Source organism: Callospermophilus lateralis, chromosome 12, assembly GCF_048772815.1.
Source record: "Callospermophilus lateralis isolate mCalLat2 chromosome 12, mCalLat2.hap1, whole genome shotgun sequence".
Classification (NCBI taxonomy): domain Eukaryota; kingdom Metazoa; phylum Chordata; class Mammalia; order Rodentia; family Sciuridae; genus Callospermophilus; species Callospermophilus lateralis.
This window is the reverse complement of record NC_135316.1, coordinates 77782146-77804275: the sequence shown is the minus strand read 5'-3', so window position 1 is coordinate 77804275 and position 22130 is coordinate 77782146. Positions and strand designations below refer to the sequence as shown.

General features: G+C 33.9%; 1 protein-coding gene across 1 annotated transcript in view; it reads left to right on the top strand.

Annotated features, from left to right (window-relative positions):
- The window catches only part of Cog6 (component of oligomeric golgi complex 6), a 73225-nt gene that overhangs the window by 719 nt on the left and 50376 nt on the right, over positions 1-22130 (top strand). Inside the window, exons 2-8 of the mRNA XM_076871996.1 lie at positions 2507-2650; positions 4566-4637; positions 8109-8167; positions 15645-15756; positions 17628-17710; positions 18073-18143; positions 20616-20709. Of these exons, the coding sequence (XP_076728111.1) occupies positions 2507-2650; positions 4566-4637; positions 8109-8167; positions 15645-15756; positions 17628-17710; positions 18073-18143; positions 20616-20709 (635 nt within the window). The remainder of the gene's footprint in view (positions 1-2506; positions 2651-4565; positions 4638-8108; positions 8168-15644; positions 15757-17627; positions 17711-18072; positions 18144-20615; positions 20710-22130) is intronic.

The following is a 22130-nucleotide window of genomic DNA, read 5'->3' as shown; positions in this document are numbered from 1 at the left end:
GACCAAGTTGCTTCTGAAACTAGGGTTGGACTTTCCAGCTCCTGTCATAGCTAAATATCATTTCTATATCACGCAGTCGCCTGAAGAATGCCAAAGCGGGGGGGGGGCGGGGGTGAATTAGTAAAAGTGAGAGCTTTATAGGTAAATATGTAGGTAATTGGAAAACAAAAGGTCAGTAAGAATTTATAACATAACAGTGTCATGAGTTGGAAAAGAAGGGTTCTAAGGCCATCAGTAATTGTTAGCGCTAACCACCACATTTGTGCATGGTGATTTGAGCAAGTTCCTTAACTTCTCTAAGCTTCTGTTTGGGAACTGGGAATACTGCTGGTAACTTTCTCAGGGTTGTTGTGAGGACTCTAGAGAATATCAGTGGAGTCCTAAGCACAATGCCCAGCACTTGCTGTTTCTTAACAAATGTTTATTTTATCATAAATTGGCATTGCTTAATGTGTCTAACATTGTTATTTACTGTTTCATGCAATACAACTACTCTAATGTTGATAACATTCTCTCCTTTTTACACAGGAGAAAAAATAAGGCATGGAGGGAGTGCAACTAAGTTAATTCATGTAACTGATAACTTTAGGATTCTGTCCATTCAGCCAGGCCCTAGAATATTTTAAGGCAGTCTGTGTGTGTGTGTGTGCGCGCATGTGTTTACAATAAGCATCTGTAGTTGTAAACATTTTTACTAATATTAAATTACATTTAAATACTTTTTTTTTAAAGAGAGACAGAGAGAGAGAGAGAGAGAGAGAGAGAGAGAGAGAGAGAGGGCGGGGGGGGAGAATTTTAACACTTATTTTTCTAGTTTTCGCGGACACAACATCTCCGTTTGTATGTGGTGCTGAGGATTGAACCCGGGCCACACGCATGCCAGGCGAGCGCACCACCGCCTGAGCCACATCCCCAGCTCCCTAAATACTTTATTTTTGTCAATCCAGCCAATATTTTAAATTAATGTTAGATGCAGGGCAGGCTGAATGAATGTTAGCTCCAGAATAATGTTAGCCCCTAGTGTGGTGGTCACTTTCCTTTCAAATAACATAACTGAAAGCTGGAAGGGTAAGCCTCTTAGAATATACAGTAGTTCAGGTGAAGGCATTTTTATCTGTAGAATGCCAGGTTCTATGAGAATATCCTGAACAGAATTCTGCTCTCTCCTCCAACCATATTCTCTCTGTAGGTAATTGATCTCCTTTAATTTTATAAATAGCATTACGTATGATGACTCTCTAATCTGTAACCCTGTTTCTGATACCTGTACCCAGTTTCAGATTTTTGTAGAAATAGTTATCAATTATTATGCCTTCAATTGAACACCTGATTGACATTATAAAAACTTAACAAGGACAAAATTCTTGATTTTCCCCCAGACCAATTCTGCTCTCATTGCTAAAAAGAACATCACCATTCATCCATTCAGGCAAGAAGCATATAAATAATTTTGGTTTTAGTTCTTTTTTTTCACCTGTGCCATGCAACCCATAAATGAAACTCTCTTATAGACTGTACATTTAAAATTTTGGGGGGGAGGTGAATATTTCTTTTTCATCTGCACTGCTGCCGTCTTGGTGAAAGACATCATCAAGTCTTGCTTAGGTTATTTTAGTTTTATTTGTTTGCTTTCTTGCCTTCCTGTACCATCCATTCTTAAAAAGTTGGAATAAACTTTTTTAATATATATATATTTTAGTTGTAGTTGGACACAATACCTTTATTTTATTTATTTAATTGTATGTGGTGCTGAGGATTGAGGCGAGCTTTCTATTGCTGAGCCAGAACCCCAGCCCCTGGAATAAACTTTAGCTGTATATAACATATTGTGTTACTCTCCTGCTTAAAACCTGTAATAGTTTTCGGGAGCTTTAGTCACACTGGCTTCTTCATTCCGCTTTAGGGTCTTTGCACTGTTTAGGGTCTTTGCCTGTTGAATAGTCACCTCAGAGAGGTCTTCTTCTCAATCCTGCCTCTGGTGACTCAGTTCCTAGCCTGGAGGTGACCAGTGGCACTGATTTCTTGTGTAGATGCTTCTAGAGATTATATATGTATGCAAGTAAATTTGTGTGTATATATGCGTTTTTATTTTATAACAGTTGGTATTGCAACTTTCTATACCTTGCAGTTTCACTTACTATATCTCAGAGCTCATACCAAGTACATAAAGGATTTCTTCATTTTTTCATTTTGAAAAATTAATATGTCATCACTTATTTAGCCAATTTTTTTAGGTGGACATTTCAGTTATTTCCAATTTTTGTAATTCCACACAATTTTGTAGTGAATAACCTTGTATTTAGGCCATTGTGTGTACGCTAAGTATATACCTATTATATTCCAGAAATAAATTTACTCTTCAGTAGTTTGAAGGTCATCCAGTAGTTTTTGGATTGTTGAATGGAAACAAATTCATCAAAAGTGATTTCAGTACATTTTATCTTGAGATTAGGAAACCACCTAAAAATTACTCTCAATAATTTTCTTGTATTATCAATTGAAACAGGAGATGTTGGAAGCTCTCAAGGCACTTTCAACATTTTTTGTTGAAAATAGTTTGCGGACTCGAAGAAATTTACGTGGAGATATTGAACGCAGAAGTTTAGCCATCAATGAAGAATTTGTAAGCATTTTCAAAGAAGTAAAGGAGGTATGTGAATTCTTTTTGTTTAGCACTCCTTGAGAACTTACTGAGTATTGTTTGGATGAGTATTATTTTGAATTAAGTTGGTTCGGTTGCTGTTAATGTACCACGTTCAAATAGAAAATGACTTGCTGTACTCCAGCTGTATCTTTAGTCTTTATTTGAAATAGGGTGATTTCTGAATCTAAACTCTGCTAATGCTTGTTCTAGTAAATTCTCTTAGGAATTTTAGTGTTTTAACAAAAAATAATATTTCTCTAAATAGTTTTCCAATAGAAAAATCTCCTCATTGAATAATTTTCCAATAGAAAAATCTCCTCATTGAATAATTTTCCTGTGGATAACTACTTTTTCATGGGAGAGTAATTAGTATTGAATCATTTTACTTCGTCCTAAATTATGCAAGTTTCAGGGATCAATTACTTCAGTGTATAAATAAAGTTTCATCAAACTTGAGTGCTGTTTATTCCCCCATGAAAATAAGTTTTATTTATTTTTTTAATTCTATAGTATTTTTTTATTGGTTGTTCAAAACATTACAAAGCTCATGACATATCAACTATAGTATTTTATTCTGTTAATATGATTGATATTGACATTTCTTTGTGAATGACATGGAAGTGTTATACATGGTTACAATAAATATTTTAGCAGTTTCATAGGATTTTATTGACTGCAATAGATAGTTTAGCAGTTTCATAGGATTTTATTGACTGAAGGTAAGCTTAACAATGACAAGATGACCTTCTGTTGGATCCTAGAAGGACAAAAGAAAAGTTTGATAGAATTCATTAAAAAAAAGGAAGAGATAGTAGTGATAAACACATCTAAATTATGGTCTCTAAACTTGATTTTATCATTGCCAGAAAATAAGGAAACTGTCTAAGAAGACTACTGAGTAAGTGTCAAATAGACTCTGGAGGTAAGCTTCTTAAAGAGGCTTCTACTGACCAAAGATAAGTCAGTTTGAGCATCAGTAATTATTATAACTGCATTGAACTGAAACACATCAAACATGAAATCTATGAGTTCATAAAGATATTAAAAATCAAACTGAATCTTTGTTGGTTATCTTCAGTAGATATAAGGAAACTAGCATACTGTGAAAATTGCTAAGAGGAAAGGGTCGAGCATTTATTTTGTCTTTTTTACCAATTGCATCATGCAGTTTTTAAGGGGAGCCTTGTTTCTATAGAAGTGCTTTAGCTCATAAATAAAGAAGAAATGATGAACAATTAGAAGGCAATTGTGCAACCACTTTAAAATTTTTTTAGTAGTAGATAGACACAATATCTTTATTTTATGCGGTGCTAAGGATCAAACCCAGTGCCTCACACATGCTAGGCAAGTGCTCCACCCAGTCTTGCAACCACTATTGAATTTATAAATCTAGATATTTAGCCTTGGCACTGTTTACATATGGGGCCAGATATATGTTAGGGACTGTCTCTGAACTAAAAGATTTGTGGTAGCATCTTTGGCCTCTCCCCCTTGATTTGTTCCCCAGGGGTCACTGGCAATATCTGGAGATATTCTTTGTTGGAACAACTAGGGGTAAGATGGTCCTACTGGTATCAAGGCTATATCTCAGTGGTAGAACATTCTTGGGTTCAATTCCCAGTACTACAAACTAAAACAAAATAAAACAAAAGTCCATGAACAAACAAAAATTATGCATATTTTTTAAACATTAATGTTTTCTCTATACTCTCTGAAAGAATAGATTAACTTCTTTATACCTTTTTTTAGCACTAGGTATTTGTCTTTTTAAGCATTTCTAGTTTAAATGTGGAAATCTCTTATTATGCCTTGACAAAATGTGTGAGTGTGTATGTGTATGAATGACTAAGGATTTGGCCAAGAGAGGAGACATTTATTTAATAGTACATACAATATTTGATGCAATTTTTCTCCTTTTCAGGAACTTGAAAGCATAAATGAGGACATTCAAGCAATGAGCAGCTGTTGTCAAGATATGACAAGCCGCCTACAGGTGCTGTAGAATGGCTAGATTTTATCATAGTTCTTGGTGCAAAGTAAGCTTTCAAAATTATTAGATAGGTCTGCAGAATGTATGGATATCTGATGCATTATGCCGTAAAGGAAGTTTGAATATAAATATTATACTTTTAAAAAATACTTAAAAATGTTTGTGTTTCTCTGGGTGCTGGTTTATTAATATTTCCAGTTAATTCTAGAAACCTTTATATTTGGTCTTGTCAGTATAGAGCTAACTGTATCCACTTGAAGTGTTTAAATTGCTTTCTACTTCTAGGAAACAACCCCTATAATCAAGATGTAAAGCATTTTCATCACTTGCAGAAGATTTTCTCATAGCTTTTTAATTTGATTTTTTTAGATAGTTGATCACTTGCTACTGTTCACATTCAATTTTGGTGCATGAGTCATTTCTTAGCTCAGCAGGCCATTAGAGCCATGATTTTGAGTTTTGTTCATTCTCCCCAGTTTTTCATAAAGTTAATTTATTTGGTTGTAATGTTATTGAAATCTTAATAGCTCCCATTCGTCAACTATAATGTTTTTAATTTATCCATTTATAAAGAAAAGTATTATTAGAGTGTTCTATCTCTTCTTTTTTTCATAGTGGTTATTATAAGGGTTAATTTAATTACTTACTACTTGTTAAAATACTTTAAACATGGAGCATTTAAAAAATGACTATTATTATGAGATAACATTTAAGAATTTAATCAGTATGCTGAGCAGAGTGGCACATGCCAGTAATCCTAGTGGGTTGGGTGGCTGAGGCAGGAGGATCACAAGTTTAAGGCCAGCCTCAGCAATTCAACGAGACCCCAAGCAACTTGGTAAGACCCTGTCTAGGGATGTGGTTCAGTGGTTGATGCCTGGGTTCAATCCCTAGTATTAAAAAAAAAAAAAATTAATCAGTAATTTTTTGTGTGCTATGTTTTACTCCTTTGGGTGTGGTTTTTCTTTCATAAATTACATTTATATCATGTTTATTACTTAATGAATAATAACCATCCTTAACATTTAAGATAAATTAACTGGAAATTATTTTAGGGTGATAATCTTCACTAGTACTATTAATTATTATTTTGGAATTATAACCACAATTTATAAATGGAGAGTAAGGAAATATGAAAAAATGGAAAATATTGGTTCTGTTACACTATACTGCTATACTAAAATATCCTATTTCATTGATTAATTAGACTTTCTTTTTTTTTTTTTTTTTTGGTACTGGGGATTGAACTCAGGCACTCAACCACTGAGCCACATCCCAACACTATTTTTTGTGTTTTATTTAGAGACAGGGTCTCACAGAGTTGCTTAGCACCTCGCCATTGCTGAAGCTGACTTTGAACTCTCCATCCTCCTGTCTCAGGCTCCTGAGCCACTGGGATTACAGGCATGCGCTGCTGTGCCTGTCTAATTAGACATTCTTTTATTTTTTTTTAATTTATTTTTTTATTGGTTGTTCAAAACCTTACAAAGCTCTTGACATATCATATTTCATACATTAGCATACAATAGCTTCAAGTGAGTTATGAACTCCCTTTTTTACCCCAAGTACAGATTGCAGAATCACATGGGTTACACATCCACATTTTTACATAATGCCATACTAGTAACTGTTGTATTCTGCTACCTTTCCTATCCTCTACCATCCCCCCTCCCCTCCCCTCCCATCTTCTCTCTCTACCCCATCTACTGTAATTCATTTCTCACCTTGTTTATTTTCCCATTCCACTCACAACCTCTTATATGTAATTTAGTATGACAATGAGGGTCTCAATTAGACATTCTTGATTGTAATGTATGCCACCAATTTAATGACTAGGAATAAAAAGAAGCTAATTAGCAATTTTGATATTGCTTTTGTGAAGCATTCTTTTTTCCAAAAATATTAAAATGTAAACATTTCTGAGAATTAAGTAAGTAGTATATTTGAAAAAAATTGTACAAGACAAGTTATGTATAATGGTGAAAGGTAAACTTTAAAGTGAAATGATAAAAATGTAAGCCTTTGAAGAAGTTATTGCATTTAAAGTTTCACAATTCAAAAGAGTGTCTAGGGAGCCGTCATATTTGCCTGTATTCTTTAAAAATCAGTGTTATTCTGAATTATCGAAGTTTACATTTTTTCTTATGTAGCCACTGTTTGATAGTAATATGATTTGGTTGTAAGGAACACACATTCAAAATTTCTTCACTAAAGAGTGAGATGTGTGCTCTCTTATTGTCAGGGTGCTTGGGAAATAATAAGGTAGAGTTTGCAGAAGGAGGATGAGGCCTTAGCAGTCCAGAGCTGGAGTGTCTAGATTTGAGGCAGCTGTAGAAATCTCAGCAACTGGAATACAACATTATAGTATTCTAGCATGAAAATGATCCAATATCTTCAGGTATTTTCTCTGGTATCCACCCTTTTAGCAGATTGACTCACTCTCTGTAGTTTCCACTCTGCATAATTCTGGCTTAGTGTCCCTTCAAGGCATGAACCCTCTGTTTCTCATGTCCTCTTGCCTCTTTTCTTGCTTTTTGTCTTTTTTTTTTTTTTTGGTATGGTGATTGAACTCAGGGGCACTGGACCAATGAGCCAGAGCCACATCCCCATCCCTTTTTTTGTATTTTATTTTGAGACACTCTCCCTAAGTTGCTTAGTGCCTTGCTTTTGCGGAGGCTGGCTTTGGACTCATGATCCTCCTGGCTTCAGCCTCCTGAGCCACTGGGATTACAGGTATGTGCCACCATGTCTGACTGCTTTCTGCCTTATTTTTGTAGCATTCTCCAGTTTGAGACTTTGAGAATCTTATTGACTACATGTGTGTTTTGTTTGAATCCATTTTATAAATGTTTGACTGATCTTTGGATAGAATTCCTTTTCATCAAATTTTTCTGATCTTTTCAGTCTGGCTTGTGGGAGGGAGCATTGCTTGGTATGAATTTTGGTCAGGAATTGCCCTTTGTCTTTTAGATGGGGTATCTCTGATCCTTACCAACACTCTGTTTGGTAGGTATCTTACATATTCCAACTCACAAATTTTTATCTCCATCTCATGCATTTCTGTTGAGCTCCATACCTACATTTTAGTGACTTAATTTATGGCCCTGTTTAGAGGTCTCTTGGTTTCACAACCTGGCATATTCATAACTAAAGTTATGTTCTCACCCTTAACTTGCTCTTCAAGTGCTTCTGTTTCACTAAAGAGTTATGAACTGTAAGTTCTTTAGACAGCAACAGATACCTTTTTCTTTTTTGTAAATTTTAGCATTATGTGTATATTGAGACTTATAAGGGAACTCCTCTTATTAAAAGTAGTGTATGAGCCTTGAATCATCTATTTGGGTCCCTTGGATATTTTAAACTTTCAAATTCTGGAGAGTCTGAACTCCATAGGTGTTGGTATTCGTTTTCTAAAATATAATGCAATTGGAATGTATATATGTTTATGTATGTTTTGTATGTTTATAATTTTAGGCAGCAAAGGAACAGACTCAAGATTTAATAGTAAAAACCACTAAGCTTCAAGCTGAAAGGTAAGTTTTTATTTGTATACTCACCTCTTAATTAATTTGGAGGTTAAGTGGAAAGAAAATTGTCCCTAACTGCAAATCAAAATTAAAATAATATAAGTATAGTTAAAATTGATACAGCACCAAAACCCAAGTTATTATTAGTAGTAATTTAAGCATGAAAACAGTAGCTTAAGGCATTAAACATGTTACTAAGTTTGAGAGATCCTTTTTTTGGAACAGAGATGATGATGTGTTATTTACTATGAAGTTCAGAAACGATTGTGTTTTAAAATGTAATAATTTTCTTACACTGTTTTTTCAGAATTATTGCCTCTTAGGTTTTACTATGATTAATCCTTTCTGGTATAATTAAGTATAAATACTCCTTGTAGTTTACGAAAGCAAGTAGACTGTTGATTGACAAGTGAATGAAATTAAGTGCAATATGGATTATTATAATATGTTGGTTGAATGCTGCTAAAATTTGTTAATAATTAAGGTAAAACTTACTAACTGCATTCTTATGTCTGGAGCTTATAAAGAGGGAGAAATGTTATACAGTGATACAGTATACCTGTCATTCACTCTGTAGCTTGGTGTATCATTTTAATCTAAGTATTCTGCATGTTCCATTGATAATGTGGAGGTATTACTACCTTAACTGCTTATTGTAGAGTAGCTCAGTGTACAGTAACAGATTATAGGTTGTCAAACTATGACCACTGGTCCAATCCAACTAGCACCTGCTTTTTTAAATGAAGTTTCATTGGAACACAAGTGTTCATAGATTGTCTGTGGCTGCTTCTATACTCCTATAACAGAGTTGACTGAGACCACACATGGCTAACAAAGCCATGTGTGACTTCGTTTAACAGCAGGGTTAGTAGTATGATAAGGATCTCATCAAGTGGCATAGAGCTGAAAAACTAGAATTATGTATTAGAAGTATAGATCTAAGAAGGACATGGTGTTTCTCTTCAAATATTTGATAATCTGTCTAGTTTTTAAAAAGCTGGATTTATTCTGTGATTTTGCTGAGGTTGGAATGAAGTCTCAATGGAGAAATTTGCAGGTGGTACATTTTGGCTCACTATAAGCAAGAATTTTCCATCCATTAAATTTGAACAATTACTTCTTTGGGAATAACTTAGTCTGATGTTAATGTCATTGGAACCTTTATAATTGTACCCCAATTTTCCTTTCTCTTTTTTTTCCCTCACAATGCTGCCATTCATGTTCCTTATACTTTATCATAGCAAATGTAGAACCATTTGGAAGCTTAATAGGATGGCACATGGTATTCAGATCTTTCATATTTCTTGGGATGTACCCTCTCCCATAATTCCCCCATAGTGTCTGTTAAGCTTGAAAATACATTTTAATATTTTTAATTAAACTTTTAATTTGAGATAATTGTAGATTCATAAGCAGTGTAAGAATTCAAAAATCCCTTGTAGCCTGTACCCAGATATCTTTCATGGTTATCTTGGAAACCACGTAATACCACTACTAAGATAACGACTTTGATAAAATACACTAGTCATACTCAAATTTCCCAGTTTTGCTTATGCTCATTTATGTGTATATATGTAGTTAATACACAATTTTTACCAACTGCATAGGTTCATGTGTGCACCACCACAGTCAAGAGACCAAGTAGTTCCATCACCACAAAAGCGGCCTTGTTAGTGGGTTGGATGGTGGTGAGGAAAGTTATACCTACACCATTGTGAAAGGATGGTTGATGCTACAAGGTGCCAGTTCGACAGGAGAGGCAGTTACTGAGTTTCTGTAGACAAAGTGAGCCTATACCTTTAGCACAAAATTATGATATTACAACAACTCTTCTGAAAGAAGTTTACTAGAAAAATAACTTCCCAGTTATAGATTGAGAACATAAATTTTTCTCTTTAATGTTGGCTAATGAATTAGCATTGATTTAGTTTAAAAAATGTGACTAAAACCAAGAAGATAACAGGTCAGCCATCTTACATGTAAGGCTGTTTAAACTTTTCCTGTTCCAAGTTCAATCTTTCTGTACCATCTTTATTGTAGTGTCTATTATAGTTTGCTATTAATTGTTATTGTTTTTTTCTTTCTAAACTATAAGCTCCTTAGGAACAATGACAGTTTCTTGTTCTTTTTTGTAACTCCAGTGCTGATGCATTAGATTTAATAAATATTTTTTGAGTGAATGAACTGCTCCAGCATCAGAAAAGGAACATAAAATGAAAACAATAAGCATTGTATTAGCTTGTAACATATGAAAATGAGACTGATTAATGTCTATGGGAGACGATATTAGCACACTATGCTTGTTCACATTTTCTCAAAACTAAGCAAGGTTGTTTACTTTCATTATTTTAGTAAGCCTCTGAAAGAGTTTGATCTGATATTCTTTTGGGAACTGAAAATTTGGTGACATTGTAGTATCCTCAGAGCTATAGATTTGATGTGCCAAGTAAACATTAGTGTGTGTGTTTTAGAAAAATTACATAGCAGAAATTATGAAACAGGTTCCTAGGGGTTGGCAAAGAGTTGTTTTCCTTTTTAAAATATTACCTTTTCTTTTAACAGGAATTTTTTTTTTTAAAAAATGAGCAGTTTGCTTTGGAAATAGAAATGCTATGGGCTTATTTGGATAACATGATATCTAATTGTCTTATTCAGGCAATTTATTTTGCACAAATATACATGTAAAAATATGTTGCAGAAGGTTGTATGAGGTATTTTCTCATTGCTTAGTGAAAGGTTAGGGTAATCCAGGGAGCATCACTTTTTCCTTCTTCAGACTCTCTGATTTGGACCTAGAAGCAATTTGGACCTTCTGCCTATCGTACAGAAGATACTGTTGGTGATATGGAGGGGTCCCTCCAGCTTAGATAGTTTATAAAGTCTCTATTTTCACTGGAAATGAAATCTGGGAGGATAAGGCACAAAATAGTTTATTACAGTGACCATGCTGTAAAGGAAAAGGATAAGAAAAATGTGTAAATAATCTTGAATTCAAACATTTTTTAAAATTGGATTTGGAGATTTAATTAATTTTTAAGAAAATTTTTGATCTTACACATTTTATCCTCCTCAATACATAGGAGCTTGCTTTTTTTGTGGGCATACGAATTTAAAGTGGATAATGTTGTATATTTCCTGATTTGACTGCGTTTATTCACCATACAGACTTTTTCTATATTCTTGTTCATTCTATCTGGAATTCTGTTTCCCAGAATGTATTTGTTGAAAACACATTGTCCTTTAAGGTCTTAGCATATGTATGTTATAGACGCCTATCGTACATTTAAAAATATTTTACACAATTAAAAATTCTAGGCAACCATGTGTATGTGTGTATGCATGCATATACATGTTCCTTGAGAATTATGCGTATCTATGTATGCATATGTATATTTCATTTGTTTCCTTATTACTTTGAGAATTAGTTTATTTCATAGGAAGTTTAGTCCACCTTTGTAGTTCACAGTTCTCTTATCTATCTGTTTTCCATGTACATCCAGCCACCTTTACTCAGCACAAGAACAGGAGTGAGTGATTTCTTCTTTTATTCCCACAGGTTGTTGCTCTCATAGTGCTTATCTTCTGCTCTCTAATTCCTGAACTCTTGCTGGGTATAGTGGTCTTTGACTGTATTCTAACTGGATATTAAGGGCAGAGTCTTACTGGTCTTTGTACCAGCTGCTTTTTACATGACAAGGTTTTTGTATTGACTGTATTACTTTTAAGTTTTAAGTACTTATTGCTGATATTGCCTATGATATTCTTATGTCTTGAGACTTTGTGGGAATAATACTGATTGTGCTCAACTTAAATAAAAGTTAATAAGAATAAAAAGTATCAAAATAGAAGAAAATATCAGATGCTTTTTAAGGCTATATGTGATGCTAAGTGGCATTTTATGTATTTTGGTGTATTTAAAAAACGTCTTTGTTGATATAATTCACAACCATAAAATTCACTCAAAAGTGTATAATTCAGTGTTTTTTTGGTATACTTACAGAGTTTGCAGCCATCAAATTTAGAACATTTTCATTACCCCAAAAGAAACCTTGTGACCTTTAACAAATAGTCATCAGCCTTAGTCAACTATTAATCTACATTTTCCTATATAGCTTTGCCTATTTTCTAAACCTTTCATGTAAATGGAATCATACATGTCTAGCTTCTTTAGCTTAGCATGTTTTCAAGGGTCATCTATGTTAACATTATTGCTTTTTTTGCAGAATAATATTCTGTTGTACAAATACATAAGATTTTGGGGATTGCTCAGAAGTTGATAGATAATTGGATTATTTCTATTATTTGGCTATTATGAATAATGATGCAATGACTATTTATGTACAGGTTTTGTGTAGATATTTTTTTATCTCTTAGGCACATACCTAAGACTTGCCAAGATCAAAAATGATAATTCTGTATTTAACTCTTTAAAGAACTGCAGACTGTTTTCCAAAGAAGCTATACAGTTTATAGTTCTGATGTAGTCCAATTCATGCATTTTTGTTAATTATACATTCTATATTTAAAAAAAAGTTTTTGTGCCAAAATTATTTTATCTGCTAGTTTCTAAAATGACAAGATAAAAGATTCACAAATTTATTTTATTTGCTGGATTTTTTTTAAACCATAGCATGAGTTGGAAAGGGTGCTGTATTTTCTCTTGTGAAAGAATCCACATATTTAACCATTCTTAAATTACTGAATATTCATATTATTCCCATTACTTAAAATAATGGTTCAGAAAATGTTTTTAAATCATTATGTACATTTCAGATTACTTGCTCAGGGTTAATTCTTAGCATTGTAATGAATCAATGATATAAACTATTTTAAAGCATCCTTTTTAAAAAAACTTTATTTAATTTATTTATATTTGGTTTTGAGGATCGAACCTAGTGCTTCACATGTGCTAGGCAAGCACTCTACCGCTGAGCCACAACCCCAGCCCCAATGATATAAACTTTTAAAAAGTATCCTGATGTGTATTGCCTAAATTTCTGTCCAAAATGCTATACAAATTTATACTTCCATATACATGAGAATATCTTTTATTATACCATCATCAGCAGTAGGTATTGTCATCAAAAACTTTGCCAATTTTATCGAGGAAAAGTATTATCACACTGTTTTAATTTTGCATGTCATTAAATAGTGGAAAAATGACATGTTTTTCATTTTGTTTTACCATTTATATTCCTTCATTTTTCATTTTGTCTCATACACTGCCTGTGTGTGTGTTTTCTTATTATTTTGAAATTACTTCATTGAGGTGAACTTAGAGTATATCTTCAGGAAACGAAAAAAGTATCAGAAGATTTATATGTTTTGTTCTGGAATTATTTGAAGGAATCATAAGACTGAGTAGTCTTAATTTAAATACTTGGGCAATATGTAAGTGCATGTATTAGAAATTCATATGTGTGTGTATTTTCTTTTTAAGGAAAAATGGAAGTTCCTGTGTATATATTTCTGCAACTTGTCTTAGATCACTTTGTACTAACATCTATATCTACCTCATATTTTTAAATGCTGTATATTATTCAGTACTATATATTTTCCATATGTATATTATATTACATGTGGTAATTGTGTGAACATATCTTAAGTACTATAGAAACTGTAGTTTATGATTGTTTATATTTTTGTATTAGCATTTATTTTATATAAATTTTAGATATCAAAACCCCTCCACAAGTTGTATATGTCAGTGTTAATATGAGGTGAGGGCAAGGTTTGCATCTCATGTGCCTTTTGTCACAGCAGGCTCTGCTACAGCCTACAAGTTGTAAGTCCCCACTAATGTCATTTCAGTGCACTAATGCTGCCAGACCAAACCATTGAGCCATCTAGAGGTAGCTTTCTGTCAGAATGGTTGTGGGAAAGATTTACTTGGAAAAAGTAAATGTTATGAAACTAAAGAGTTATATGATTTTAAAATATATTAGAATTTATTTTTGTCACTACTTTAAAAGTTGCCATCTTTTGATACTTAACTCTTGTTTTAGCAGAAAAGCCATTCTTGAAAATGTTTTTGGGCCATCTCTTTTGTAGATATAAAGTCTGTGGTTCAGTCTTTATCTCATGGATTGATTTTTAGATCCAGTCGACCATATTATTTGGGATCAATTTTAGTGATTAAGGGGTATGATCAATATGAGTAGCACTAGTTTTAGTTAAAACAAGTGAAAACATAAAGTGACTGATTTTCCTTGGCCCCTAAATAAATTGTTTCTAAATATTGATCCAAAAAGCTCCAAAAGGGGTTTTAGTTGAGTCAATTTGTATCATCTCAAGGAATTTTATGAAGTTTTATAATTACTTTAAATGATAATGATTACAGCTTTAAGAGTATAAAACAAACCCTGTGAAGGTGACTTTTAGATAGTAGTAATAGGACAGTTATTGACCTGTGCTCTTCAACTCTTCAAACCCAGTTAAATGATTTACTTTATTGTTTGAAGTGAACACCTGGACAACTGACTTTTCCTTTGTAGATTTCTATGTTTGTAGAACTATAAACTGTATAGCTTCTGTGTTATTCAACTGGAATATTTAGTTTTGTAAACTCAAACCCTCCAGATCCGGAGGTGCAAATAAAATAATGAGGGCTGACTTGTCGTGTTATCTGTACATGTTTATCTTTGTTGATTATACTTTTACAATCATATTTATGTACTTCCAGATCTAAGATACAGAAACCAGGAATGTGGAACAGGTTCTGTTCAGGGAGTTCATGTTCCTAGGTGACCTTTAGGTGGTTGACAATCCACCTAATCCTTTATGTCCATATAGGTTGCTTTTCAGACTAGAGTATGCCTTTTTCTAATTGTCAGCTAGGCTATATAAGATTGTATTTAGATAATATAATTTAAAACGATGTTTTAATTATCATATAGAAAATATGGGGAACCCCAAGTAGAGAAGTGACTTTGGAGATTGGGGAGAATTAGTAGGATTCTTCACTTCTCTTTTAATCTAAAATTTAAAAAATGAATGGACCTGATTTTTGGTGTTTGTGTACTTCATATGAAAACTTCAAAGGTTGGGATATTTTAGTGACTGGGAAGAAACTGGTTGAAAACAGGAGTATAATTCTGTCTTCAAAAATAACCTTGTCGAGTTATATATTTAAATTATCCAAGTACTCATAAGTGGCTGAAAGTTTATAATGCAGAGACCATTTATGAACTTATTTCTGCTTTTACATAATGATTGAGTCCTTTAAATATCAAATGTTGAATAATATCAGCTAGTTTTTATCACATACTTGCCTGATGAATTTCCAGTTACTTTATCACCTGATGCATTTCCAATAAAATGAGTTTCCAACATTTAAGGTAGAAACAAGGTTTTCAAAGATACTTAGAATCTTTAACAACTTTGTTTTACAAAATTATTGTCAGAGGGTACAATTTGTTTTATAGATATGCAAATGCATTGCATGCTTGATTTCTATTCCTTGTTTTTTTTTTTCCTATTGTAGTCAAAGATTAGAAATTCGAGCACAAGTTGCAGATGCCTTCTTGTCTAAGTTCCAACTGACTTCTGATGAAATGAGTCTTCTCCGAGGTACAAGAGAAGGGCCAGTTACTGAGGTATCCTTGCTTCTATTAGAATAACTTGAATTTAAGATTGTAGCAGTTATACATGTTACGGAGAATGTGTTTCCTTTAAAGCTTATTCTAAATTGAGAAATTAAGATGCACATTTTAGCTTTTAATTTTTATTTCTCAAGAGTTACATTTGTATTTTTAAAAAGTCAGGATACGACACAACTTATAAAGAAACCTGGGGCTGGGCCTGTAGCTCAGCAACAAAGTGCTCACCTAGCACATGCGAGGCCCTGGGTTTGATCCTTAGCACCACATAAAAATAAATAAATAAAGATATTATGTACAACTACAACTAAAATATATATATATATTAAAAACAAAAGAAACCTGCCTTATTGTTCCATTCCTGTCTCTTCAGTCTCAGCCAGTTTCACCCTTGTTAACTGCTGCTTTTGCAAATTCTGTTCTAGATCTTGAATTTAGAATATATTTTTGTTATTTATTGACTGTTTTATGTTGATTCACTATCATGAAATATGATTTAGCCTCTTACTTCCTCTTCTCCTCCTTAAGCACAGCAGTACACACCTGTGTTCTCTTTATCCCCTCCACAGCCCTCAGTAGTCTCATCATATTTCCTATTTGTGAGTCACAGTGAGGTCACATTGAGTAGGTGTTTCTTTCTTTCTTTCTTTTTTTTTTTTATTTTTTTAGTTGTAGTTGGACACAATACCTTTATTTTTTTTAAATAGATTTTTTTTTGAGAGAGAGAGAGAGAGAGAATATTTTAATATTTATTTTTTAGTTATTGGCGGATACAACATCTTTGTTTTGTATATGGTGCTGAGGATCGAACCTGGGCCGCACGCATGCCAGGCGCTACCACTTGAGCCACATCCCCAGCCCCAATACCTTTACTTTATTTACTTATTTTTGTTTGGTGCTGAGGATTGAACCCAGTGCCTTATATATGCAAGGCAAGCACTCTGCTGCTTAGCCACAATTCCAGCCCGGAGTAGATGTTTCTTATTTTATATCTTCTGTCTTTCCTGGAGTTGGAAATTGCTTATCTTTTATGTAATTGACTTTTTAAGCTTATGCCATTCTTTGCAAACTGACCAAAAGAATTATGAAACCTCTCAAAATGTTAAATAAAAAAGAGAAGTTTCAGGGTCCCCCCCCTCTCCCGAAGACAATGTGGTTTGTGCCAGAAAGGAATATTTTGGTCTCCTGATTGGGAGGAGCTATATAAACTTAAGCCTGATGTTATCAGGGATCAAAGGGCAAGAAGGGTTCTTGAGGTGGTGATGGAATCTCACTGAGTGTCTCAGTAGTACATTTTCTGGAAAGTAAGGCTCTAATATGTTTTCCTTAAGGAAAAAAAAAAATCAGTAATCAGTTCAGCATCAGTCAATTCTTTGTATGTAATGAGCATCTTTTATGTATCCAGCTTTGCATTCTTTCCATGGGTAAGGGGGAAGGAGAGAAGAGAATGGCTGCATAGCTGACATATAAAACAGCATCTTCAGCAATTAGAGTGATGTGCTTAAGTCATCGATATGTAATAGTGGGCGTGTTTTTGCTTTTTGTGTTAATCTTCAGGTTTGCATTTTTCTCTCACTAGATTATACACTTTTTGAGGACAGGAACTTTTGTCTTTACAAATTTTATATTCCTGGCAACTTAGCATGCTATTTGGTACATGGAAGGCATCAAATTAATGTGTCTTAAAATGTGAAGCGATACCTGTTATACTTTGTATAAAAATTGGAAGAAAGTTAGGATTGGTATAGAGAGACTTCATTAGAATATATGAAAGTCTGTCTTCTCTTTATAGTGATCTTTTAATTTAGAATAATATAATTTTACCTGACAGCATGGACATATTTAAAGTCATCTTCTTAATTTTAAAGGATTTCTTCAAGGCATTGGGCCGAGTAAAACAGATTCATAATGATGTCAAAGTTCTCTTGCGAACAAACCAGCAAACAGCAGGGTGAGTAACTGTTCCCTGCACTAGTAGTGTTGCTACTTATGTTTCCAAAGTCTCAGACACTTTAGATTGTATTTAAAACCGTATGACATTTTATGAAATAAGGGCTTAGTCCATTATTATTTATCTTTGGGAAAGACAGAAGTTATACTCTGACATTAGTTATACCCTAGCAGTAGTTGATAAGTAAGTGATACTATTAAAATTTGACATTTATTTAATTAGAAAAATTATTGAAAAATTATTCTTTAAAATGAAGTTAACATAGTATAGCTAAATCATTATGTAATTAAACAAAAATAATTAGATGCTTAGATATAGCTATTGACTGAAAGTTTAAGTTTGTAATCTTCAATTTTTTTTAGTTTAGAAATTATGGAACAGATGGCCTTACTTCAAGAAACAGCGTATGAAAGACTTTATCGGTGGGCTCAAAGTGAGTGATTTCCTTCATATTGTGTAGCTTCGTGAATATCAGTATTTGATAATTTTATTTGGCCTTTATTTGCTGTAATTAAATTTTAGTAATCAAAAGTAGTTTTGAAAAGAAAAGTGAACTTTACATTTGAACATATTGTCTTCGTGTTTATATCATGAGCATCTGCTCTCAGCCAAGAGCATATTTGATGAAGGATGATGATAAAAAAATGAAGGCAGTGTTTCTGTTTTAGGTTATCATTAAAGCTGATTGGGCATCTCTTGTTATTTACATAAAGTTACAAATGATGAATTCATTTTCTTTTTCCATTGTAACAAATTACCACAAACATAATGGCTTAAAACAATACAAATTTATTATTTGACACTTTGAAATCAGGCATGGTCTCACCATGCTAAAACCCAAGTGTTGGCAGGGTTGCTTCAAGGGACAGTCTGTTGTTTCCTAACTCATTCAGGGTATTGGCAGAATTCAGTTCTTCATTTGCGGGGTAAAAGTCTGAGTTTCCTTGCTGGCTGTCATTGAGGGGTTTACCTATTTTCTTGAGGCCTCCTGCCTTCGTAGGCTTATGACCCCCTTCTCTGTCTTCAAAGTCAGCAGTGATGAGTCAAATCACTGTCTCACTTTGAATTTCTTCTGCCTCTTTTCCCACCTCATATCTCTGACTAACTCTTCTTCCATTTTAAGACTGTGTAATTGCCTTAGACACAGTTGGGTAATCAGAGAAAACAATCCTACTTTAAGGTTTATCACCTCAATTACTTTGCCAAATCCTGTTTGCTGTGTAAGGTATATTTACAGGTTCCAGGAATTTGGTTGTGTGTAACTTTGGAGGGCTATTATTTTGCCTACCACAATGTTCTATTTACATTTGTTTTAGGATGTTTCAGTAAATTGTTTGCAAAATAGCCTGTTAAAACGAGAGAAGATAGTTGAAATGAGCAAGAGTGGAACAGGTACACATAATATTTTACTGTGTGTTACTACCAGCTCACTGTTGGAAGGACCTGGAATTAAATCTAGTTAGCCAGTTACACCTGTACTAGTGTATGTGAAAATCCAGTGCTCTGGTTTGGATGAATTATCTTTTTTTTTTTTTAATATTTTTTTAGTTGTAGATGGACCCAATTTCTTCCTTCCTTCCTTCCTTCCTTCCTTTCCTTCCTTCCTTTCCTTCCTTCCTTTCCTTCTTTCCTTCCTTTCCTTCCTTCCTTCCTTCCCTTCCTTCCCTTCTTTCCCTTCCCTCCCCTCCCCTCCCTTCCTTCCTTTCATCCATCAAACCCACTGCCTCGCCCCTGAGCCATAGCCACAGCCCCTGGATGATTTTATCTTTGAGCCTGCTTGTTTTTCTGCCTCTCTTCTTTACATTGTCTGTTCCCATCAGGAGTTGTCTGACTTTCTCTTGGAACTCAAATCCTGTCTCAACTTTCAAGTTAGTGCTAGGGTTCTGTGTCTTCTAGAATTATCCATAACTGTAGTAAAGCATAGTGACTTCCCCCTCTGAACACTAACCTCTGGAAATATTTATTTAGCATCCAGAATTATGCTACACTGTTATGATATAACTTTTCACACATACATCTTATCTCTCTAGTTGGATTTCTACTTTCTCAACAGCAAGGACATTGCCTCACATTTCTTTCTGCGATCTCTACAGATGACACAGTGGTTCTCAACATTTACCATTGGACCTTGACTCCTACATTCTGTGGAGCCACGTAGAGATGCTTGGGTTTTTCTCAGTCAGTGCATGCTAGAAAATAAACTATTGGTGCAAGGTCCTCATATACCAGAAGATTGGGAATTTCTGAACAAGTCATAAGTTCTTTGAACATAGTAGTTAACTTGTAAGCACTTTATGGATAAAATTGAATAGTAAAATAAGGAAAATGTTGACGTAGATATTTTTTAGTTTAAAATGTAAATTTTGGGGGTCTGGGGTGTGGCTCAGTGGGGTGGTAAAGTGCTTGCTTCACATGGGCAAGGCCCTAGGATTGATCCCCAGCACCACACACACACAGTTTCATAAAATCCAAACTATTTTGAAATTATAATTTTATTACCATATATCAGTTATGCACACTAACATTTTAGCACACTATTTAAATATTGCTCTTGAGGAAATGCACTGATAATGTATTTTTAGTGTTCCTTTCCCCTCCCTTATACTACCATGTATATGACAGTAATTCAGTAAATGTTTATTCATTGATTTTTTTTTTCCAGAACTGTAGTTTTTCTGTAATAAAAAAATACAGATCTGGAGTATGGTTGACAGCATTTGTGGTTATGTAAGGTTATATAAGTATTTAAACTTACTTTTCTAGTTTGGTTGACCATATAAAATAGGTTTTGATTGACATATTCTCTACATTTTTAAAGCATTTTTAGAATTTAGATTGCTGGTATACAGTGGACATAATAAATATCCAATTTTAATTTTAACCAAGGTTATAATGTTGTTTACAGGTGAATGCAGAGCATTGACACAAGAGTCGTGTGACATATCTCCAGTTTTAACTCAGGCAATGGAAGCCCTACAGGATAGACCTGTGTTATACAAGTAAGAAGGCCCTACATTATAGACATGTATTATATAAGTAATTTTCTTTGATAATTTTTATTGATTTTTTTAATACTAACAAATTCATGTATAATAGCTTAAGTAATTATGCTTTTCAGTGATATTTTCACCCTGTTGTATATTATTTGAATGTTACTTGCTACAGAACACAATATGGATGGGAAGACCAAGGTGTCTTATATCTAGTTGTCCTCCTAGATATGTGGAGGTTGAGTGGCTTAATTAGCCTGTTATCTCATTAACTGCCTTATAAGTCACTATAACTCCTATATCAACTCTTCCTTTGAGAAGACAGTCATATAGGGTCTGTGAGATATAATCACCCAGAGATGAAATAAGAGTATTTCCATCAGTAGGTTCCATCAGTAGGATTCAAGTAAAGAGAGGATCCTGGTCTTTGACCTTATAAATTATTACCAATCAGGAACTCCATGGTAATGTTTTAGATGAGAATCCTATGCATTTAGCTTGTTTATTTATAAATCATCCTGCATTTTATTATTTCTCATAAAATAAAAAGTAAATATTTTTTAAAAAATGCCTGGAGTAGTATGAAAATAAGCTTTCAGAAACCCAAGTAAACAGCCAAGGAACTTGTACAGAGCTATTGATCGGATCCTGCTCTGAAACATCTCTTTCAGAGGATTTCTTCTTTACTTTCTGATTGGAACATTACTTATCCCATCATAGACTTAGAGAATACAGGGCTCGGGATGTAGCTCAGAGTGCTGGGCCAGCACATATAAGGCACTGACTTCAGTTCCCTGTGTGTGTGTGTGTGTGTGTGTGTGTGTGTGTATGTGGGTGGGGGGAGTTACAGAATACAAAGGTTGGGACTTCTGTGTAAAACAGCAACACTCTAGTGTGTTAAGATTGTTCTGAGTGCTGGAGACACAACATCAATAAAACACTCCCATCAAACTGCTTTATTTTATAGAAACAGACATAAGAAAGTGCATTTTAATAAAATATACTAATTGCTGGTTTAGAGGCAGTATCTCAGGTGTTGGGTTGTTCACATATTCTGGGATAGGGGAAGGAAATGATCGTCAGGGAATATTTCCTAAGGGAAAGAGTTATAAAGTGATTTCTGTGGTTGAATAAGTATTTTTCATGGAAGAAGCTACTGAGTACAACATTCCAGCTTGAGGAAATAACAGGTGCAAAGATGTGGACTGAGAGCGAACATGCGCTTTTGGGAGATTCATTGCAAAAGTTTGCCCTTGATTTAGCAGTAAGAGCCAGATTATAGTACCCTGAATGTTGTGCGTGGTCACTGTTGATCAGCAGCTTAGCAGCTTGTTTCTACTTTGAAATTTCTTTCTAGTATTACTTCAAATATATTGGCATTGATTATAAGTCTCTTGGTATGTAAAACATTTTGTGTTTAATTTTAATCA